General features: G+C 48.7%; 1 protein-coding gene across 1 annotated transcript in view; it reads left to right on the forward strand.

Annotated features, from left to right (window-relative positions):
- The window catches only part of OTUD4 (OTU deubiquitinase 4), a 246,343-nt gene that overhangs the window by 174,718 nt on the left and 51,187 nt on the right, over window positions 1-20,438 (forward strand). The window contains 1 exon segment of the mRNA XM_030191676.1: window positions 16,525-16,608. Coding sequence (XP_030047536.1) covers window positions 16,525-16,608 — 84 coding nt within the window.

The raw sequence follows: 20,438 nt of genomic DNA on the forward strand, positions 1-20,438 counted from the left end.
TTAGCCGCCAGCATTCTATCTACATATGATGACGCTTCCTCCACTTTATCAAAGAATACAGCTTTGCCATTATCAAGTATTTTAAGTTTAGCAGGGTACATCAAGCTGAATTTATATTTCAAGCCAAACAGCTTAGTGCACAAGGGAGCAAAGCTCTTTCGTGCCATGGAAACTTTTATCGAGTAGTCTTGGAAGCAAAGTATTCTCATGCCCTGGTACTCCAGCTTCTGTCCGTTCCGCAGTGCCTGTAAAATTAATACTTTATGTGCATAGTTGAGGATTCGGAAGATGACTACTCTTGGTCTGTTTGCCTCTTCTCTCCTCTGTCCTAGTCTGTGTGCTCTCTCTACTCGCAGAGCCCCCAGCAGCCCAGTTTGCTCTAGCGTGTTAGGCAGCCATTTTTCCAGAAACGTGCACAGGTCGCGCTCTGGTAATACCTCCGGGAGTCCCACGAGGCGGAGATTATTTCTCCTAGCGCGATTTTCTAAGTCCTCCAACTTCATAAGTACATAAGTACATAAGTAGTGCCATACTGGGAAAGACCAAAGGTCCATCTAGCCCAGCATCCTGTCACCGACAGTGGCCAATCCAGGTCAAGGGCACCTGGCACGCTCCCCAAACATAAAAACATTCCAGACAAGTTATACCTAAAAATGCGGAATTTTTCCAAGTCCATTTAATAGCGGTCTATGGACTTGTCCTTTAGGAATCTATCTAACCCCTTTTTAAACTCCGTCAAGCTAACTGCCCGTACCACGTTCTCCGGCAACGAATTCCAGAGTCTAATTACACGTTGGGTGAAGAAAAATTTTCTCCGATTCGTTTTAAATTTACCACACTGTAGCTTCAACTCATGCCCTCTAGTCCTAGTATTTTTGGATAACGTGAACAGTCGCTTCACATCCACCCGATCCATTCCACTCATTATTTTATACACTTCTATCATATCTCCCCTCAGCCGTCTCTTCTCCAAGCTAAAAAGCCCTAGCCTCTCAGCCTCTCTTCATAGGAAAGTCGTCCCATCCCCACTATCATTTTTGTCGCCCTTCGCTGTACCTTTTCCAATTCTACTATATCTTTTTTGAGATACGGAGACCAGTACTGAACACATACTCCAGGTGCGGTCGCACCATGAAGCGATACAACGGCATTATAACATCCACACACCTGGACTCCATACCCTTCCTAATAACACCCAACATTCTATTCGCTTTCCTAGCCGCAGCAGCACACTGAGCAGAAGGTTTCAGCGTATCATCGACGACGACACCCAGATCCCTTTCTTGAATCCGTAACTCCTAACGCGGAACCTTGCAAGACGTAGCTATAATTCGGGTTCCTCTTACCCACATGCATCACTTTGCACTTGTCAACATTGAACTTCATCTGCCACTTGCACGCCCAATCTCCCAGTCTCGCAAGGTCCTCCTGTAATCGTTCACATTCCTCCTGCGACTTGACGACCCTGAATAATTTTGTGTCATCGGCGAATTTAATTACCTCACTAGTTATTCCCATCTCTAGGTCATTTATAAATACATTAAAAAGCAACGGACCCAGCACAGACCCCTGCGGGACCCCACTAACTACCCTCCTCCACTGAGAATACTGGCCACGCAATCCTACTCTCTGCTTCCTATCTTTCAACCAGTTCTTAATCCATAATAATACCCTACCTCCGATTCCATGACTCTGCAATTTCTTCAGGAGTCTTTCGTGCGGCACTTTGTCAAACGCCTTCTGAAAATCCAGATATACAATATCAACCGGCTCCCCATTGTCCACATGTTTGCTTACCCCCTCAAAAAAATGCATTAGATTGGTGAGGCAAGACTTCCCTTCACTAAATCCGTGCTGACTTTGTCTCATCAGTCCATGTTTTTGTATATGCTCTGCAATTTTATTCTTAATAATAGCCTCCACCATCTTGCCCGGCACCGACGTCAGACTCACCGGTCTATAATTTCCCGGATCTCCTCTGGAACCCTTCTTAAAAATCGGAGTAACATTGGCTACCCTCCAGTCTTCCGTACTACACTCGATTTTAGGGACAGATTGCATATTTCTAACAGTAGCTCCGCAAGTTCATTTTTAGTTCTATTAATACTCTGGGATGAATACCATCAGGTCCCGGTGATTTACTACTCTTCAGCTTGCTGAACTGACCCATTACATCCTCCAAGGTTACAGAGAATTCGTTTAGTTTCTCCGACTCCCCCGCTTCAAATATTCTTTCCGGCACCGGTGTCCCCCCCAAATCCTCCTAGGTGAAGACCGAAGCAAAGAATTCATTTAATTTCTCCGCTACGGCTTTGTCCTCCCTGATCGCCCCTTTAACACCATTTTCGTCCAGCGGCCCAACCGACTCTTTGGCCGGTTTCCTGCTTTTAATGTATCTAAAAAAATTTTTACTATGTATTTTTGCTTCCAACGCTAATTTCTTCTCAAAGTCCTTTTTTGCCCTCCTTATCTCCGCTTTGCATTGGCTTGGCATTCCTTATGATCTATCCTGTTACTTTCAGTTGGTTCTCTTCTCCACTTTCTGAAGGATTGTTTTTTGGCTCTAATGACTTCCTTTATCTTACTGTTTAGCCACGCCGGCTGACGTTTAGTCTTTTTTCCCTTTTTTCTAATACGTGGAATATATTTGTCCTGAACCTCCAGGATGGTGTTTTTAAACAGCATCCATGCCTGACGCAAGTTTTTTACTCTGCGAGCTGCTCCTTTCAGTCTTTTTTTCACCATTTTTCTCATTTTGTCGTAATCACCTTTTCTATAGTTAAACGCTAGCGTACTTGATTTCTAGTTTCACTTCCTTCAATGCCAATATCAAAACCGATCATATTATGATCACTGTTATCAAGCGGCCCTCGTACCGTTACCCCCTGCACTAGATCATGAGCACCACTAAGGACTAAGTCTAGTATTTTTCCTTCTCTTGTCGGCTCCTGAACTAGCTGTTCCATGAAGCTGTCCTTGATTTCATCAAGAAATCTTATGTCCCTTGCGTGTACAGATGTTACATTAACCCAGTCTACTTCGCTTCAACTTCTGTCAATCGGGTACGAATTTGCGGCTGTCCTTCGGATATTTTCAATATATCCTCTTCTGCTTGTCCCACTCTTTGTTGCACCGCTTGTAATTCCGTCATCATTTGAGCGTGCCGCTCATCAAAGCTTTCTAATTTATCCAGTATTAATTGCAGCTTCTTCCCACTGCTTGTTCGACCGCCGCTTTCACCTCCTCTGTAATTTCTGCCGCCCATGATGAGCTGGGTGTCGGCGACGGCGGCGCGATTTTATCCGCCATCTTGTTTTCGCTAATGCGGGTTTTCTCTTTCAAGTCTTTCCTTGCCGATTTAGACGCCATCGGCCCTCACAACGCGATTGTTGGGATCCGGAGTGCTCACGGACTGTCGGGGAGTGCTCCTTTTACTAGCCTTCGCGATTGGGTTGGGTACTAAGTGCAGATTATCTTAGGCGCTCCGGAGCAGCTCTTTCCTGCTTCCTCACTGCTCCATCCCCCACCGGAAGTCATCCAGCTAGGGGCTTTTATGTGAGAATAAATAAGAGGGGGGAGACGGGAAAGTACCTCAGTGAGAGTATCATTGATAATGATCTGGGCTGTGAGATTACTGTAAAGTACCTTTATCCAATCTAGAAATGCACCCCGGATGCCAAAATGTTGCAACACCCAAAATAAATAGTCCCACACTACTTTATCGAAGGCCTTCTCTGCATCCAGGCTAGCTAGAATTGCATCCCCCGGTTGCAGAATGCGGCTCACCTTTAAAATGTTAGCTGAAGTGAATCTGGCCTGAACAAATCCTACCTGGTCTTGGTGGATCAGATGGGGGTGAAACTCACTCAACCTAGATGCCAACACTACCGCCATGATCTTGACGTCCTGATTGAGCAGTGAAATTGGCCGATAGGATCCCACCAGCTCCCCATCCTTCCCTAGTTTGTGAAGAACCATAATATAAACATGATTTAAGGAAGGACCCATGACCTGAGATTCCCTCAGATCGTCACAGACAAAGGAATGGACCAGCAGATCTTGTAAAATTTTATAGAACTCTGTGCCCAGGCCATCTGATCCCAGTGCCTTAGCCAGTTTCAACTGTTTGATAACTTTCTGCACTTCCCGTCCCCGCAAAGGTGCATTGAGGTGAACTACTTGATCTGGCGTCAAAGAGGGCAGATCCAGTTTGGCGAAAAACTCCTCAGCCCGCAGTGGAGAAAGACCCTTTGCTATGAAGAGTGGAGTAGAATTGGACAAATTCTCGCTTTATTACTTCTATGTTAGTATGGGAGACCCCGGTTGCATCCTTGATTCTGCTGATGTAACTTTTTGCTGACCTCTGTTTCATCAAGGAAGCGAACATCTTTCCGGTTTTATTTCCCTCCTGGTGTAAGTGGTATTTGTACAGTTTGACACTGTAAAGTGCCCTGGCATCCAGCAGCGCCTGCGTTTGCTTCTTAATTTCATAATAAGCCTTACGTGTATTCTCAGAAGGGGCAAGAATAAAGAGCCTCCGTGTGCCTCTCAATTGAACCATTAGATCACTGAGCTGTTGCTCTCAGCGTTTATTTATGGGTGCGGTGTAGGCAATAATTTTACCGCGGAGCACCGCTTTGGCTACGTCCAAGTAGGTTCAGGGCCCCATGGACTGAATATCATTCTCGACCACATAGTCCAACCACCCCTGTCACAAGTATGCAAGGAAATCGCGGTCCCGATAAACAGCAGATTTCATACACCAGCGTGGGGTGTCAGGTCCCTCACCCCATTGCAAATCGGTCCAAACTAAGGCATGATCCGAAATATCCAGCACCCCCACACCCGCCCGATCAACCCCTCAAATCAGTGTGTGTGTCAGAAGGATATAATCCAAGCGTGCGTGGACCCCATGGGGGTGTGAGAAAAAAGTGTAGTCACATTCATCCATATGAAGAAGTTACAAGATAACTATGACTTCTAATTCCCGAATAAGAACGTTAAGTCCCTGCCCCTCATCGATCTACTACTACTACTTAACATTTCTAAAGCGCTACTAGGGTTACGCAGCGCTGTACAATTTAACATGGAAGGACAGTCCCTGCTCAAGGAGCTTACAATCTAAAAAGACAGGTGTACAATCTAAAGACAAGTGTAGAGTCCGTCTGGTAGGTGATACTATATTTCATGAGAGGTTAGGTGCCGAACGCGGCATTGAAGAGGTGAGTTTTAAGCAGAGATTTGAAAATGGGTAGGGAGGGAGCTTGGCGTAGGGGTTGAGGAAGATTGTTCCAGGCAAAGGGTGAGGCAAGGCAGAATGAGCGGAGCCTGGAGTTGGCAGTGGTGGAGAAGGGAACTGACAGGAGGGATTTGTCCTGTGAGCGGAGGTTACGGGCGGGGACATAGGGGGAGATGAGGGTAGAGAGGTAGTGAGGAGCCGCAGACCGGGTGCATTTGTAGGTAAGGAGGAGAAGCTTGAATTGTATGCGGTATCTGATCGGAAGCCAGTGAAGTGATTTGAGGAGAGGAGTGCTGTGAGTATATCGGTTCTGGCGGAATATAAGACGTGCGGCAGCGTTCTGAACGGATTGAAGGGGGGATAGATGGCTACGTGGGAGGCCGGTGAGGAGTAGGTTGCAGTAGTCCAGGCGAGAGGTAATGAGAGCATGGACGAGAGTTTGTGTGGATTGCTCAGATAGGAAAGGGCGAATTTTGCTGATGTTGAAGAGGAAGAAGCGACAGGTCTTGGCAGTCTGTTGGATATGCGCAGAGAAGGAGAGGGAGGAGTCGAAGATGACTCCGAGGTTGCGGGCAGATGGGACGGGGAGGATGAGGGTGTTATCAACTGAGATAGAGAGTGGAGGAAGAGGAGAGGTGGGTTTGGGTGGAAAGATGAGGAGCTCGGTTTTGGCCATGTTTAGCTTCAGGTGGCGGTTGGACATCCAGGCTGCAATGTCAGATAAGCAGGCCGATACCTTGGCCTGGGTCTCCGTGGTGATGTCTGGTGTGGAGAGATATAGCTGGGTGTCATCAGCATAAAGATGATACTGAAAACCATGAGATGAGATCAGTGAGCCTAGGGAGGAGGTGTAGATTGAGAAGAGAAGCGGTCCAAGGACAGATCCCTGGGGAACTCCAACAGATAGTGGGATGGAAGTGGAGGAGGATCCATGAGAGTGTACTCTGAAGGTGCGGTGGGAGAGATAAGAGGAGAACCAGGAGAGGACAGAGCCTTGGAACCCAAAAGAGGACAATGTGGTAAGAAGTAAATCATGATTGACAGTGTCAAATGCAGCGGATAGATCGAGCAGGATGAGGATGGAATAGTGGCCTCTGGATTTGGCGAGGAGGAGGTCGTTGCAGACTTTAGAGAGTGCTGTTTCTGTCGAGTGTAGAGGGCGAAAGCCGGATTGAAGTGGATCTAGGATGGCATGAGAGGAGAGAAAATCAAGGCAGCGACTGTGAACGGGCACGTTCAAGAATTTTGGAGAGGAAGGGGAGGAGAGAGATGGGGCGGTAGTTGGAGGGGCAGGTAGGGTCAAGTGATGATTTTTTTAGGAGAGGTGTGACTACTGCGTGCTTGAAGGTGTCAGGGACCGTTGCAGTGGAGAGAGAAAGGTTAATGATGCGACAGATGGAGGGGGTGATAGTATGGGAAATGGTGTTAAGTAGGTTGGTGGGGATGGGATCGGAGGAACAGGTGGTGCATTTCGAGGAGGAAAGAAGGCGGGAGGCTTCATCCTCGGTGATCTCAGAAAAGGAGGAGAAAGAGGCCATGGTTGATTGGTTGTTGGATAGGGCTACAGGCTGAGGAGGAGGTAGTTTGGTAGTGAACTCAAGGTTGATCTTTTGTACTTTGTCGCGGAAGTAGTCAGCCAGTGTTTGAGGAGAGAGTGAAGGGGGAGTGGGGGCGGGGGGCACTTTGAGGAGGGAGTTAAGGGTGGTGAAGAGGCGACGAGGGTTGGAGCTGAGAGAATTGGTCAATTGGGTGTAGTAGACCTGTTTTGCAAGGAATAGGGAGGAATGGAAGGAGGATAGCATGAATTTGTAGTGAAGGAAGTCTGAATGGGTACGAGATTTCCTCCAGAGGCGTTCCGCGGATCGGGTGCAGGAGCGAAGGTAGCGGATGCAAGGGGTCAGCCAAGGCTGGGGACTAGTACGCTTAGTGGGACGGGAGGTGGATGGAGCGAGGGTGTCCAAAGCAGAGGAGAGAGCGGCATTGTAAGCAGAGACCGCTTTGTCTACAGTCTCAGAGGACATGATGGAGGGAAGGAGATCAGAGATACTAGAGGATAGAGTGGTGGGGTCAATAGCCTGGAGATTCCTGGAGGGGGTGGTTAAAGTTGGACAGGGCGGAGGGGGGGGGTGAAGAAGTGTGAATGTGATCAGGTGATGATCGGAGAGAGGGAGAGCAGAGGCGTGGAAATTGGAGGGTGAGCCGGAGGAGGAGAGGACTAGGTCAAGACAATGGCCGTCACGGTGAGTGGGGGTGGTGGAGCACAGCTGGAGGTTGAAGGAGGATGTTAGGGTGAGGAACTTAGAAGCGTTAGAGTCGGAAGGGTCATCAACGTGAATGTTAAAGTCTCCGAGAATGAGGGACGGAGATGAAGGTTCAAGAAAGACAGAGAGCCACGCATCAAAGTCGGTGAGGAAGGAAGAGAAGGATTTTTCAGGGGGGCGGTAGATGACTGCGACTCTGAGTGGGAGCGGGTAGAATAGGCGGATGGAGTGGGCTTCAAAGGATGAGAAGCAGTGGGACTGCGGTAGGGGGAGGGGTTGGAAACTACAGGAGGGCGAGAGTAGTAGCCCAACGCCTCCACCGCGGCCAATTGGGCGGGGAGTGTGGGAGAAGAGAGAGCCTCCGTGGCAGAGGGCCGCGACTGAGGCCGAGTCTTCCGGGGAGATCCAGGTTTCGGTAAGGGCGAGCAGTTGAAGGGAGCGAGAGATGAAGAGATCGTGGGTGAAGGGCAGTTTGTTACAGACTGAGTGAGCATTCCACAGGGCGCATGAGAAGGGGAGGGAAGAGGGGGGGAGGAGGGGAATAGAGACGAGATTGGAGACATCTCGGAATCGTTTGCATGGATAGGACGGGGACAGGCAAGGGGGACCGGGATTAGGGTTAATGTCTCCCGCGGATAGCAGGAGGAGGAGCAGGAGAATGCGGAGGAGGGTGGGGGAGGTCGGGTGGCGAAGGCGACGAAGACAAGGTGCACTAAGGAGGAATGAGGATGGGTTAATGGCAGGAAGGAAGTGTTGAAGGTTAAAAGCTAGGAAGGAGGTGGGAGATAGGAGGGATGGTGAGGTGGTGGGGGATGAGGGTGAATAGGGTATTGCCGTGGTGGGTAGGGCGGGAGGGCAGCGAGTTCTAGTGGTAGACAGTGGGAGTGGGGGGGGAAAGAAGATTAGGAAGGGACAGGGCAAGGAAGAGAATGTGGACAGGGGCCATAAGTAGTGTCTGAGGTGTGACAGGTGACTATGTGGTGACTGAGGTGATAGGTCGTTAACAGGTGTTAACAGGTGGCTATGGAGTGACTGAGGCGACTGAGGGTTAAGTGGATAGATAGAGCTGGATTTTAGACTGGCGAGTAGGTAAGTCAATGGCTGAGAAGCTAGCAGGCAGGTTGGTAAGTCAATGGCTGAGAGGCTCGCGAGCCGGTAGGAGGGTTACTCGATGTGTTAACAGGCAGACGGGTAGCATCTGGAACAAGTGGTCAGGAACAAGCTGGGGTAGATGGACAGGAGCAAGCTGGAACAGGCCGGAGCAGGTTGGAACAAGTCATAACAAGCTGGAACAGATACGCTGGAACAGACGGACTGGCACAGGCCGGTCATGCAGGAACGGATGGAACAGGTTGAGGCAGGCTGGAACAAGCTGGAACAACAAGTTGGAACATGCTGGGGAAGGCTGGAGCAGATGAACTGGAACAAGTTGGAATAGACGGACTGGAGCAGACTGAAACACACTGGAGTCGATGGACTGGAACAAACAGGGGGTACGCTGGATCGCCGGACTGGAACAAGCTGGGAATAGGAGGACTGGAACACGCTGGAGCACGCTGGAGCAGTTGGGTGGGGAGTCTGGATCAGGCGGACTGGACCACACTGGAGCCGATGGGCTGGAACAGGCTGGGAGTAAGCTGGATCGGTGGACTGGAACAGGCTGGGATCGCAAGCAGGAAGAATCTGGATCAGGCAGACTGGAACGGGGACTGGGACACACTGGAGCACACGGGAACACACTGGAGCACACGGGAACACACTGGAGTTGATGGACTGGAACACGCAGGAGGAAAGCTGGGTCTGCGGAGTGGAACACACTGGAGTCGATGGACTGGAACACGCAGGGTGAAGGCTGGATCAGTGGATAGCAGGGGGAAGGCTGGATCAGTGGACAGGAACAAGCTGGGAACAGATGGATAGGAGGACTGGAAGAAACCAGAACACGCTGGAGCAGATGGAACACGCTGGAGCAGATGGATAGGAACAGGCAAGTAGGAGCTGGATCAGGCGGACTGAAAGACACTGGAGCAGATGAACTGGAGACAGCAGGGCCGGAAGAAACCAGAACACGCTGGGGCAGATGGAACACGCTGGAGCAGATGGATAGGAACAGGCAAGTAGGAGCTGGATCAGGCGGACTGAAAGACACTGGAGCAGATGAACTGGAGCCAGCGGGGCTGGAAGAAACTGGGGCACGCTGGAGCAGATGAGCTGGAGCACGCTGGAGCAGATGGATAGGAGCAGGCAAGGAGGAGCTGGATCAGGCGGACTGGAAGACACTGGAGCAGATGAACTGGAGCCAGCAGGGCTGGAAGAAACTGGAGCACGCTGGAGCAGATGGAACACGCTGGAGCAGATGGTTAGGAGCAGGCAAGCAAGCAATGAGGAGCTGGATTAGACGGGCAGGAAGACGCTGGAGCAGATGAACTGGAGCCAGCAGGGTGGAAGCTGGAGCCGTGGACTGGAGCAAGCAAGCAAGGAGAAGCTGGGGAGGGTGGACAGGAGCAAGCTGGGCAACTCGGTTCCTGCAGAGCAGAGCAGCTGGGCGCATGGAAGTCGGCCCCGTGGATGTGTAGTGCTCCGCCCCGACCGCTCCAGCGTGGGCGTCAGGCCGCTGGGATCAGGAGCGCCGCAGTGGTGCGGTGGGTCGCCTGGGACGGGTCGGGCCGCGCCACGAGGTCAGGTGCGCGCCACGAGGCCGCGGGTGAGCTCGCTCTGGCTCACCCGGGTCTCACGGAGCTCTCACCGGTCCCGGGCAGTTCCTGCCGGGGAGCGCGGTGGCTGATCCGGACTCGCCGGCGAACTCAGCGCCCAGCGGCTGACAGCACGCGGCCGCCTCACAGAGTTGGCCCGTCGATTCGTGCCTCCAGCTCTTCTGAGGGGGGGGGGGGATCGGACGAGTCTCAGTACTCGGTCTTCACGTGGCTCTGGGATCCCCGGGTCACTGTCAGCAATCTTCGATCGTCGCTATCGGGGGCTGCAATCCTTGGGTAGCTTCTTGGGGGGATTTACAGTCTATCACAGGGTCACTTGTGATATTGAAGTCACCCCCCCCCCCCCCAAAAAAAAAAAAAAAATAAAAAATTAGAGGGTAATCATCAAAAGGCGCCAAGCGAGCTGCCAGGAGAGTGAAGAAACTATGTGTATAGATGTTATGTGCATAAACGCTACATATGGCCACTTTAACCCCCTGCTGCAATCACATAGTGGCATTGGGGATTCTGGTATAATCTGTGCAGAGCAAATGCTACATTTTTCTTTATTAGTATGGCTACTCCCTGCTGTTTTCTGTTATAAGCAGCATAATAAATATGTCCAGCTTCTTGTATATTGGAATCCACTTTGAACTGTGAGGTATTAGTGGAATACAAGTTACATTGTTCATGTTAATGACTGAAGGCTTGGTCCTTCTTAGGCTTCCCTAGTGGTGGTCTTAGCATTTCTCCATGCTGGGCTGTATAAGGACTTTGCTCTAAATTCCCATAAGGGTACAGGTTGCTTCCATTGGCTCCTATTGGAATACAGTAGCAGGTCAGTCTTGCTGCCCATCCAGACGTGGTTAGTTTCTTAGGAGAGTAAAACAACTTCACCATTTACAGAGGGCTTTGGGTTCATGAGACCTTAATCTGGCTGCAGTACTGAAACTATTTTGGCATCCGCTCTTAGATGAAATTTAGCTATTTCATTAGTACATAACCACACAGGGACAGACCAAAGATCCATCAAGCCCAGCATCCTGTTTCCAACAGTGGCCAATCCAGGTCACAAACACCAGCAAGATCCCAAAAATGTTCAATACATTTTATGCTGCTTATCCCAGAAATAGCAGTGGATTTTGCCCAAGTCAGTTTAATAATGATCTGTGGACTTTTCCTTTAGGAAGCCGTACGGACCTTTTTTAAACCCTGCTAAATTAACCACCTTTACCACATTCTCTGCCAGCGAATTCCAGAGTCTAATTACATGTTGAGTGAAGAAACATTTTCTCTGATTCGTATTAAATTTACTACTTTATAGCTTCATCGCATGCCCCCTAGTCCTAGTATTTTTGGAAAGAGTAAACAAACGATTCACATCTAGCTGTTCCACTCCAGTCATTATTTTATAGACCTCTATCATATCTCCCCGCAGTCTTTTTTTCTCCAAGCTGAAGAGCCCTAGACACTTCAGCCTTTCCTCATAGGGAAGTCGCCTTATCCCCTTTATCGTTTTTGTCGCCCTTCTCTGTACCTTTTCTAATTCCACTATATCTTTTTAGTGATGCGGCGACCAGAACTGAACACAGTATTCGAGGTGCGGTCGCACTATGGAATGATACAAAGGCATTATAACGTCCTCATTTTTGATTTCCATTCCTTTCCTAATAATACCTAACATTCTATTTGCTTTCTTAGCCACCACACCACACTGAGCAGAAGGTTTCAACATATCAACGATGACACCTAGATCCCTTTCTTGGTTGGTGACTCTTAATGTGGAACCTTGCATGATATAGCTATAATTCGGGTTCCTCTTTCCCACATGCATCACTTTGCACTCACATTAAATGTCATCTGCCATTTAGATGCAGAGTCTCGTAAGGTCCTCTTGTAATTTTTCACAATCCTCTCGCAATTTAACTACTTTGAATAACTTTGTGTCATCAGCAAATTTAATTACCTCACTAGTAACCCCCATCTCTAGGTCATTTATAAATATGTAAAAAAGCAGCGGTCCCAGCACAGACCCCTGGGGAACCCCACTAACTACCCTCCTCCATTGAGAATACTGACCATTTAACTCTACTCTCTGTTTTCTATCTTTTAACCAGTTTTTAATCCACAATAGGACACTACCTCCTATCCCATGACTCTCCAATTTCCTCTGGAGTCTTTCATGAGGTACTTTGTCAAACGCCTTCTGAAAATCCAGATACACAATATCACTGGGCAAGTCACTTAACCCTCCATTGCCCGCCGCATAGAGCCTGCCATGAGTGGGAAAGCGCGGGTACAAATGTAACAAAAAAAACCCGACTCACCTTAATCCACGTTTGTTCACCCCTTCAAAGAAATGTAATAGATTGGTGAGGCAAGATTTCCCTTCACTAAATCCATGTTGGCTTTGTCTCATTAATCCATGCTTTTGAATACGTTCTTGTTAGTCTCTACCATTTTGCCTAGCACCGACGTCATGCCCACCAGTCTATAATTTCCCGGATCCCCTCTGGAACCTTTTTTAAATATCGGCGTTACATGGGCTACCCTCCAATCTTCCAGTACCATACTCAATTTTAAAGATAAATTACATATTACTAACAATAGTTCTGCCAGTTCATTTTTCAATTCTATCAGTATTCTGGGATGAATACCATCGGGTCCAGGAGATTTGCTGTTCTTCAATTTGTCAGATTGCCCCATTGCATCTTCTAGGTTTATAGAGATTTCATTCAGTTTCTCTGACTTGTCAGCTTTGAATACCATTTCTGGCACCGGTATCTCTCCCAAATCTTCCTTGGTGAAGACCGAAGCAAAGAATTCATTTAATCTCTCCACTATGCCTTTGTCTTCCCTGATTATCCCTTTTACCCCTTGGTCATCTAGTGGTCCAACCGATTCTTTTGCCGGCTTCTTGCTTTTAATATACCTAAAAAAAAAGCTTTACTATGCGTTTTTGCCTCCTGCGCAATCTTTTTTTTCCAAAGTCCCTCTTTTACTTCCTTATCAGCGCTTTGAATTTGACTTCACATTCCTTATGCTGCTGCTTTTATTTTCAGTCAGTTCCTTCTTCCATTTTCTGAAGGATTTTCTTTTAGCTGTTAATAGCTTCCTTCATCTCACTTTTTAACCATGCCGGCTGTCGTTTAGTCTTCCTCACTCCTTTTTTTAATACACAAAATATATTTGGTCTTGGCTTCCAGGATGGTATTTTTGAACAGCATCCATGCCTGATGTAAATTTTTGACCCTCGCAGCCGCTCCTTTAATTTTTTTTTTCTCTGTTCTTCTCATTTTATCATAGTCTCCTTTTTGAAAGTTAAATGCTAACGTATTGGATTTCCTGTTTGTACTTACTCCAAAGCTAATATCAAATCTGATCATATTATGATCAAGCGGCCCCATCACCATTACATCCCGCAGCAGATCATGCGCTCCACTAAGGACTAGGTCTAAAATTTTTCCTTCTCTTTTCAGCTCCTGTACCTACTGCTCCATAAAGCAGTCCTTCGATTTGGTGGATCACTCTCTGTTACTGACACAGTTAGAATCCTTGGGACTCTCTGGTACTGTTTTGCAATGGTTCCATTCATTTTTCTCTGACTGCTCCTTTCATGTTGCAGGTACCTACGAGACAGCAGGTATAAATTTCAGCTCCAAATGTGGCGCTATTTTAATTTATGTAATCTCCTGTGTGCATGTTTTCTTTCCTATCGTATTTATTTTCTTAATGCTTTTGGTTTTTATTTGTAAACCGCTGTGATCTGTTCATCAGCTACAGCGGTATAACAAGCTTTGAATGAACTAATAAATAAATAAATCTGGTTCTCGGGATTCTAGTGGATTCTCCTTTGAGCTTTTGCAGAGAGCACACAGATCAAGAATTTGACACAAATTGGTGTTTTCTAGTTGCTCTCGTTTTTATTCTCAGTCTTGATGTACTGCAGTTTGAAAACATGTCTGTAATCAGTAGCAAAGAGAAGGAAAATCAGAAAGGGGAATAGAAAAAAAAAAGAGGAAGAGCAAGGTTTGCATCGATTACTTCCCGAAATCCACAGCCTTCTGGTAAATTCCAGAGAGTAAAAATAAGTTTGCAGGGCAGCTTTGAATCTCTGTAGTGAGGATTCTAAGTGAGTATATTTGGACAATGAGTTCTATAAAAGGGGTATGGGTACAAAGAATGTATATTCTCTAGTTGATTCCAGATGGGCCTGGGAGGCCATGGAAAGGTTAGCCGGTCATCATTGGATTATCAAAGCTATCGTACTGGAGCAAAAGGAATTAATGCATTGAACAGAGGGACTGGTATTCCAATTTTCAAGGCTTTAATTGCAATCAGTAAGATTTTAAACTTGATCCTAAAACTCACAGGGAGCTAGTGGTACTGAATCAATAATGGAGTCCCATGATCACAGGGGATGCACATGGTGTAAGCATATAGCTGTATTCTGAATCAGCTGTAAATTACATAATGCCTTTTTGGAACCCCCGTTAAGTACAGTTGTGGTAATCTAACCTGCTGGTGACAAGGGCATGAAATAACATATGGATGACATCTTTAAGTAGAAGGTGAAATAAACTGATTTGACAGAGTGCATAAAAGCAAGATCTGACAACTGTCTGAACATGGATTTCAAAGGAGAGCTGAGTATCCAATGTCACACCAAGAGTCTTGAGGTGAGTTTTTTAAAGGGTTTTCAGAGTTGCTGGCCTTATATTGCAAACTGTTCTTGCTTTTTATGAGAAGAAATGACTATCAGGATGGTACCATCCTCCTTGCTGAAGGTGCTATGTCTTTCATGTTGATCAGGCACTTTTTCTGCTTTTGTTTGATAGTCTGGACCCAGAAGGAAATCGTGGTGAATTGTCTGGACAAGTCCGTGAGACACTATTTGAAGACAACCTTAGACTTTTGAAAGTCAGATTGTTTGTGCTTTTTAATGGACACAGGAAGAGAGAGGCAGCTTTGAAGTTCATGTTGGCCAGGTGGATTAAAAAAGCTATTGCTTTGCCATACACAGCCGGAGGCACAAGGTTCCAATAGGCATCTGGGTACATTTACCAGGGCTCAGGCCATCTTAGGTAGAGCACAGTTTGATTCCAACCACAAAAGCTGTCAGGCTGCCACATGATCATTTATTTTCAAAGTGTTACAGGCTGGATGTGCAGGTGATGGCTGATTCTGCATTTTTAGCTAATATTTTGAATGCTGGCCTGGAAGGATCCTTCCATTATGTGACAACTTGTGTACTGCTCATACATCTAGATTGGCCTGCAGGGACGAAAAGGAAGGATACATTAGATCTTACCTGCTAATTTTCTTTTGAGTCTTCCCAGACCAATCTAGAACGTACCTATATTTCTGCTGCAGCCCGTTCACTAAGCTTTGGTATGCTAGCTGTAGGACTGAGATCTCTCCCAGAGTTGTTGTTAATTATCTTAACTGGTTCTGTGACTCTGTTTGGGTTGAGGTGGGGAGGGCTGAGGAAATAGTATTCCTGTAAAGCATTTATCACACTGAGTTGCTGAGGACAGCACAGGACCCCTTTAGGGCAATGCTTATTGATCTTTTTGTGGCCATGACCCCACCTATGGAAAGTCCACCCAGTTTGTAACCCCACAATATGGGTTTTATAATACCATTTGGGGTCCTGACCCAATTTGGGAAGCTCTGCTTTAGGGAGTGATGTCAGGAAAGCAGTTTTGTCTCCATCTGCTGGTAGAAGCATGTAGACCCATGCATTTGGACTGGTCTGAAAGGACTCATGGAAGGAAAATTATTCTGAGTAGCCAAGGAGAAATTAGATCTTACCTGCTAAATTGAATAGGTATATTTCCAGGTTAGTTGGTTCTAGAAGTGCTCTTCTCAAATAAACTCCTGGCATTAATTTTTACCTCATCTCATCTCCCACTACTCCTGTCTATCCCAGCTAATCCTAGCCCTTTACCTTTTTCCTCCATATTTCAGTTATCTAGCTTAAATCACTAAGTATTTATTTACATCTGTTCCTAACTCGAGTTTTACTGGTCTAACATTATATAATGTATTTTACTTACTGTTAATATATATTGAACATGATTTTCTAATTGTTATGTAAGCCACACTGAACCTTTGTTCTTCTCGAGCTAATGCGAGATATAAAGTCATACATAAATAAAAATCAGTAGCAGTATTATCTGAAGTGAACAAGTGACTTTATAACAAGGGCAGCAATAAAATATTCGAAGAACAAATGCCTTTAATTGTATGCCTGTGGTAAGCCCAGGATTTTGTGCCTGTTTTTAAATCATTTAAATGTATTGAGTAACTTGTGCACTTTCCTTTTCAGAAGAATGAGAGAGAGGACATATGTGTGAGACCTACATCTCCTGTGAATTCAAAGAGACAGTCTCCTCCTGTGTCTGCTGAACAAGTAAGAAATGTCCTCGAGGTCTTGCACAGAAATTTTCTGTGATTTTTACATTTTTTTTAGGAATTACTCATTAGGAATTAAATACGTTTGTCATCTACTCCTTCCTCCCAATCAGTGGAGAGAGGGAGTCGAGTTGGAAGACAAGATAAGTATATTTCATTTCCATATCATCATGCTGATCAATCCATAGACTGATGAGTTGTGTCCATCTACCAGCAGGTGGAGATAGAGAGCAATCCTTTTGCCTCCCTATATATGGTCATGTGCTGCCGGAAACTCCTCAGTATGTTCTCTATCTCAGCAGGTGGTGGGCTAGGTCTCCAAGCCTAATTCTTAGGTTTTGTTGAGTACCTGGGGTTGAGGGCTCTTCTTGAGCAAGTGCAAACCTGGTGGTGCCAGGTCTCCACGTGGCTTATGGCGTCGGAGGGCGAGGGCGCGAAGATTCGCTCCCTGGACCGCCTGTGTGCGTCTAGCGGGGATGCAGGGGTTTCAAAGCCTGACTCGCCTTTTTTGGGCGTCAGTTTAGAGTCCGGTCAGTGTCCAGGTTCTTCCTCCGGTGCGGCGGTTTTTCCCGCCATAAGCGCCCATCCCCCGCTGCTCTCCCCCCCCCCCCCCCCCCCCCCCCATTTTGACCGGCCACTCTGCTCGGACGGCTTCTTCTTGGGCCGCCCTCGAGGTGGGAGACGTTAATACTATGGTCGCCCTTGATTCGGGTGACTGCAAGAAAGCAGCGAAAGTTAAGCGCCGTTCTTCCCGCGTGGTTCCTTCTCGGAGTTTCGCGCCGGACGCCATTTTGGATGCGCAGCATGTTTCTCCCCCGCTCTTGCGAGCGCCGCTTGAGGGTGCGTCTAGGGCCGTGGCCCAGGCGGCAGAAGTGCACAGTCTAGGGGGTTTCTCCCTTGAGTTCATTTTGCTGCTGCATCAGGCTTTTCTTATGCTAAACGCTGCCCCGGCTCCCCCTTCTGATCAAGGGGTTGAGGCCTCCGGAAGCAAACGCCCTCGGGTGGACTTCCAGGCCCTAGAGGACTCTGTCTCCTCTGATTTAGATGAGGGCAGCGTATCTGAGTTCTCCCAACGGTCCTTTGGGGATTCCTTGGAGGAGACGGATTCCCGCTCGGATGGAGCGGATGACCCCTCTGCAGCACGGATCTTTCGCTCAGAGGATTTGCCCAACCTGTTAGTGCAGGCCATGAGCATTTTGTAGATTTCCTCTCCGGAGGACGTCTCTCCCTCAGCCTCTGTTGGCTCTGCCATTATGCTGGGGTCGAAGCGCCCGCCTAGAACCTTCCACGTGCATGAAGCCATGCACACCTTGATTTCGGCTCAATGGGATTTCCCAGAAGCGAGCCTTAAAGTGGCTAGGGCTATGTCCCGCCTCTATCCTCTGCCTGAAGGTGAATGGGGAGGCCTTTCTTTGGCCTACCGTGGATTCTTTAATCACTGCGGTGACTAAGAAAATGGCGTTGCCGGTGGAAGGTGGCACGGCCCTAAAGGACGCCCAAGACAGGAGATTGGAGGTGGCTTTAAAGTCGTCCTTCGAGGCGGCTGCTTTAAGTTTGCAGGCCTCAATTTGCCGCTCCTATGTGGCCAGGGCGTGCCTGACGCTTGTGCAGCGGGCTTCCCCCTCGGATCCTTCCTTGAGGGCTGATCGGCCAACCCTGGAATCGGGCTTGGCCTACTTGGCAGGCTTGCTGTATGATGTCTTGAGAGCCTCGGCTAAAGGTATGGCTCAGACAGTCTCTGCAAGGCGCTGGCTTTGGCTGAAGCATTGGTCTGCTGACCACGCCTCTAAGTCTCGCCTGGCTAAGTTGCCTTTTAAAGGCAAGCTGCTCTTTGGGGTCGAGCTGGACAAGATTGTGACCGATCTCGGCACGTCTAAGGGTAAGAGGTTACCAGAGGTCAGGGCCCGGGCCGGTGGTGCCCGCCCCGGTTCCTCCAAAGGACGGTTTCAGGAAGCCCGTCGGTATCGCCCGGGCAAGTCGGGCTCCTCTGCCCCCTTTTCCTTCATAAGGAACTTCTCCCCCAAGCAGCATTCCTTTCGCAGAGACCGCCGTCCCGGAGGTGCCTCCTCCGGTCCTCCCCCAGGGTCTCGTACCTAATGACAGGGCGCTGGTCCATGGCCCAGAGCAGATTGGAGGACGCCTATCCTCGTTTCTGGGCGAGTGTACCAGGGTAACTTCAGACGCTTGGGTGCTGGAAGTCATCAGAGACGGCTACAAGCTAGAGTTCTGCTGACCCTTAAGAGATGGGTTTGTGCACTCTCCCTGCAAGTCTCCGGTCAAAGCTGTGGCAGTGCAGCAGACTTTGGACAATCTGATCCGCCTGGGTACAGTCGTTCCGGTGCCAGAAGATCAGCTTGGCAAGGGACGTTACTCCATTTACTTTGTGGTACCAAAGAAAAGGAGGTTCTGTCCGGCCTATCCTCGACCTCAAAGGGGTCAATCGGGCCTTGAAAGTTCGGCTCTTCCGAATGGAGACTCTCCGCTCTGTTATAGTGGCAGTGCAGGCAGGGGAGTTCCTGGCATCCTTGGACATCAAGGAAGCTTACTTGCATATTCCCATCTGGCCTCCTCATCAACGCTTTCTGCGTTTTGCAGTTCTGAGCCGACACTTCCAGTTCAGAGCCCTCCCGTTCGGGTTGGCTACTGCTCCGTGGACCTTCTCCAAAGTAATGGTGGTCATCGCGGCCTTCCTACGCAAGAAAGGAGTACAAGTCCATCCTTATCTGGACGACTGGTAATCTGAGCCCCCTCTTATGCAGAGTGCGGCAGAGCTTCAGACCAGGTGATTGCTCTTTTGAGTTCCCTGGGGTGGATCATCAACTGGGAGAAAAGCCAGCTGCGCCCGACTCAGTCCCTGGAGTATCTGGGGGTTCGATTCGACTCCCAAGTGAGCAGAGTGTTCCTGCCAGACAATCGGATTGTCAAGCTTCAGGCTCAGGTGGACAAGTTCCTAGCAGCCTCTCCTCTTTGGGCTTGGGACTATGTGCAGCTGTTGGGCTCTGTGTCGGCCACGATGGAAGTAGTGCCCTGGGCCAAGGCCCATATGAGACCTATACAACTCTCTCTGCTGCAGCGATGGACTCCAGCCGGAAGATTAAGCTGTGCGCCTTCCCTTGGATCCAGCGGTGTGCAAGGCGCTGAGCTGGTGGCTGAGGCCAGACAAGCTGTCCGCAGGAATGCCTCTTATGACCCCGGAGTGGGTTGTCATCACGGCGGACGCTTGTTTGTCGGGCTGGGGAGCCCACTGCTTGGGAAGGACAGCGCAGGGGCTCTGGTCCCCTGCAGAGGCAAAGTGGTCTATCATCCTCCTGGAACTCAGAGCCATTCGGTTGGCGCCTTTGGAGTTTCTCCCGGTCCTGGCGCTGAAGCCAGTACGGATCCTGTCGGACAATGCAACGGCTGTGGCCTATGTCAATCGCCAGGGAGGTACCAAGAGCGCCCCTCTAGCCAAGGAGGCCATGAAGCTATGCCTGTGGGTGAAAGCAAACCTGGAACAGCTGTCGGCGGCCCACATTGCGGGAGTCATGGATACTGCTCAGGCGTTCTTGGACATCACGAAGCGCTGGGGCCAGCCGAGCCTAGATCTGATGGCGTCATCAGCCAATTGCCAAGTGCCGCGCTTTTTCAGCAGAGGACGGGACCCTCGATCTCTGGGAGTAGATGCTCTTCTCCAACAGTGGCCGACACAGGAGCTTCTCTATGTGTTCCCGCCTTGGCCCATGTTGGGCAGGGTGCTAGGCCGGGTGGCAAAGCATCCGGGCCGGATAATCCTGGTGAGTCCGGATTGGCCCAGACGTCCCTGGTATGCGGACTTGATCAGGCTCTCAG

The sequence above is a fragment of the Microcaecilia unicolor genome, chromosome 2 (genome assembly GCF_901765095.1).
Source record: "Microcaecilia unicolor chromosome 2, aMicUni1.1, whole genome shotgun sequence".
In the NCBI taxonomy this organism is placed as follows: domain Eukaryota; kingdom Metazoa; phylum Chordata; class Amphibia; order Gymnophiona; family Siphonopidae; genus Microcaecilia; species Microcaecilia unicolor.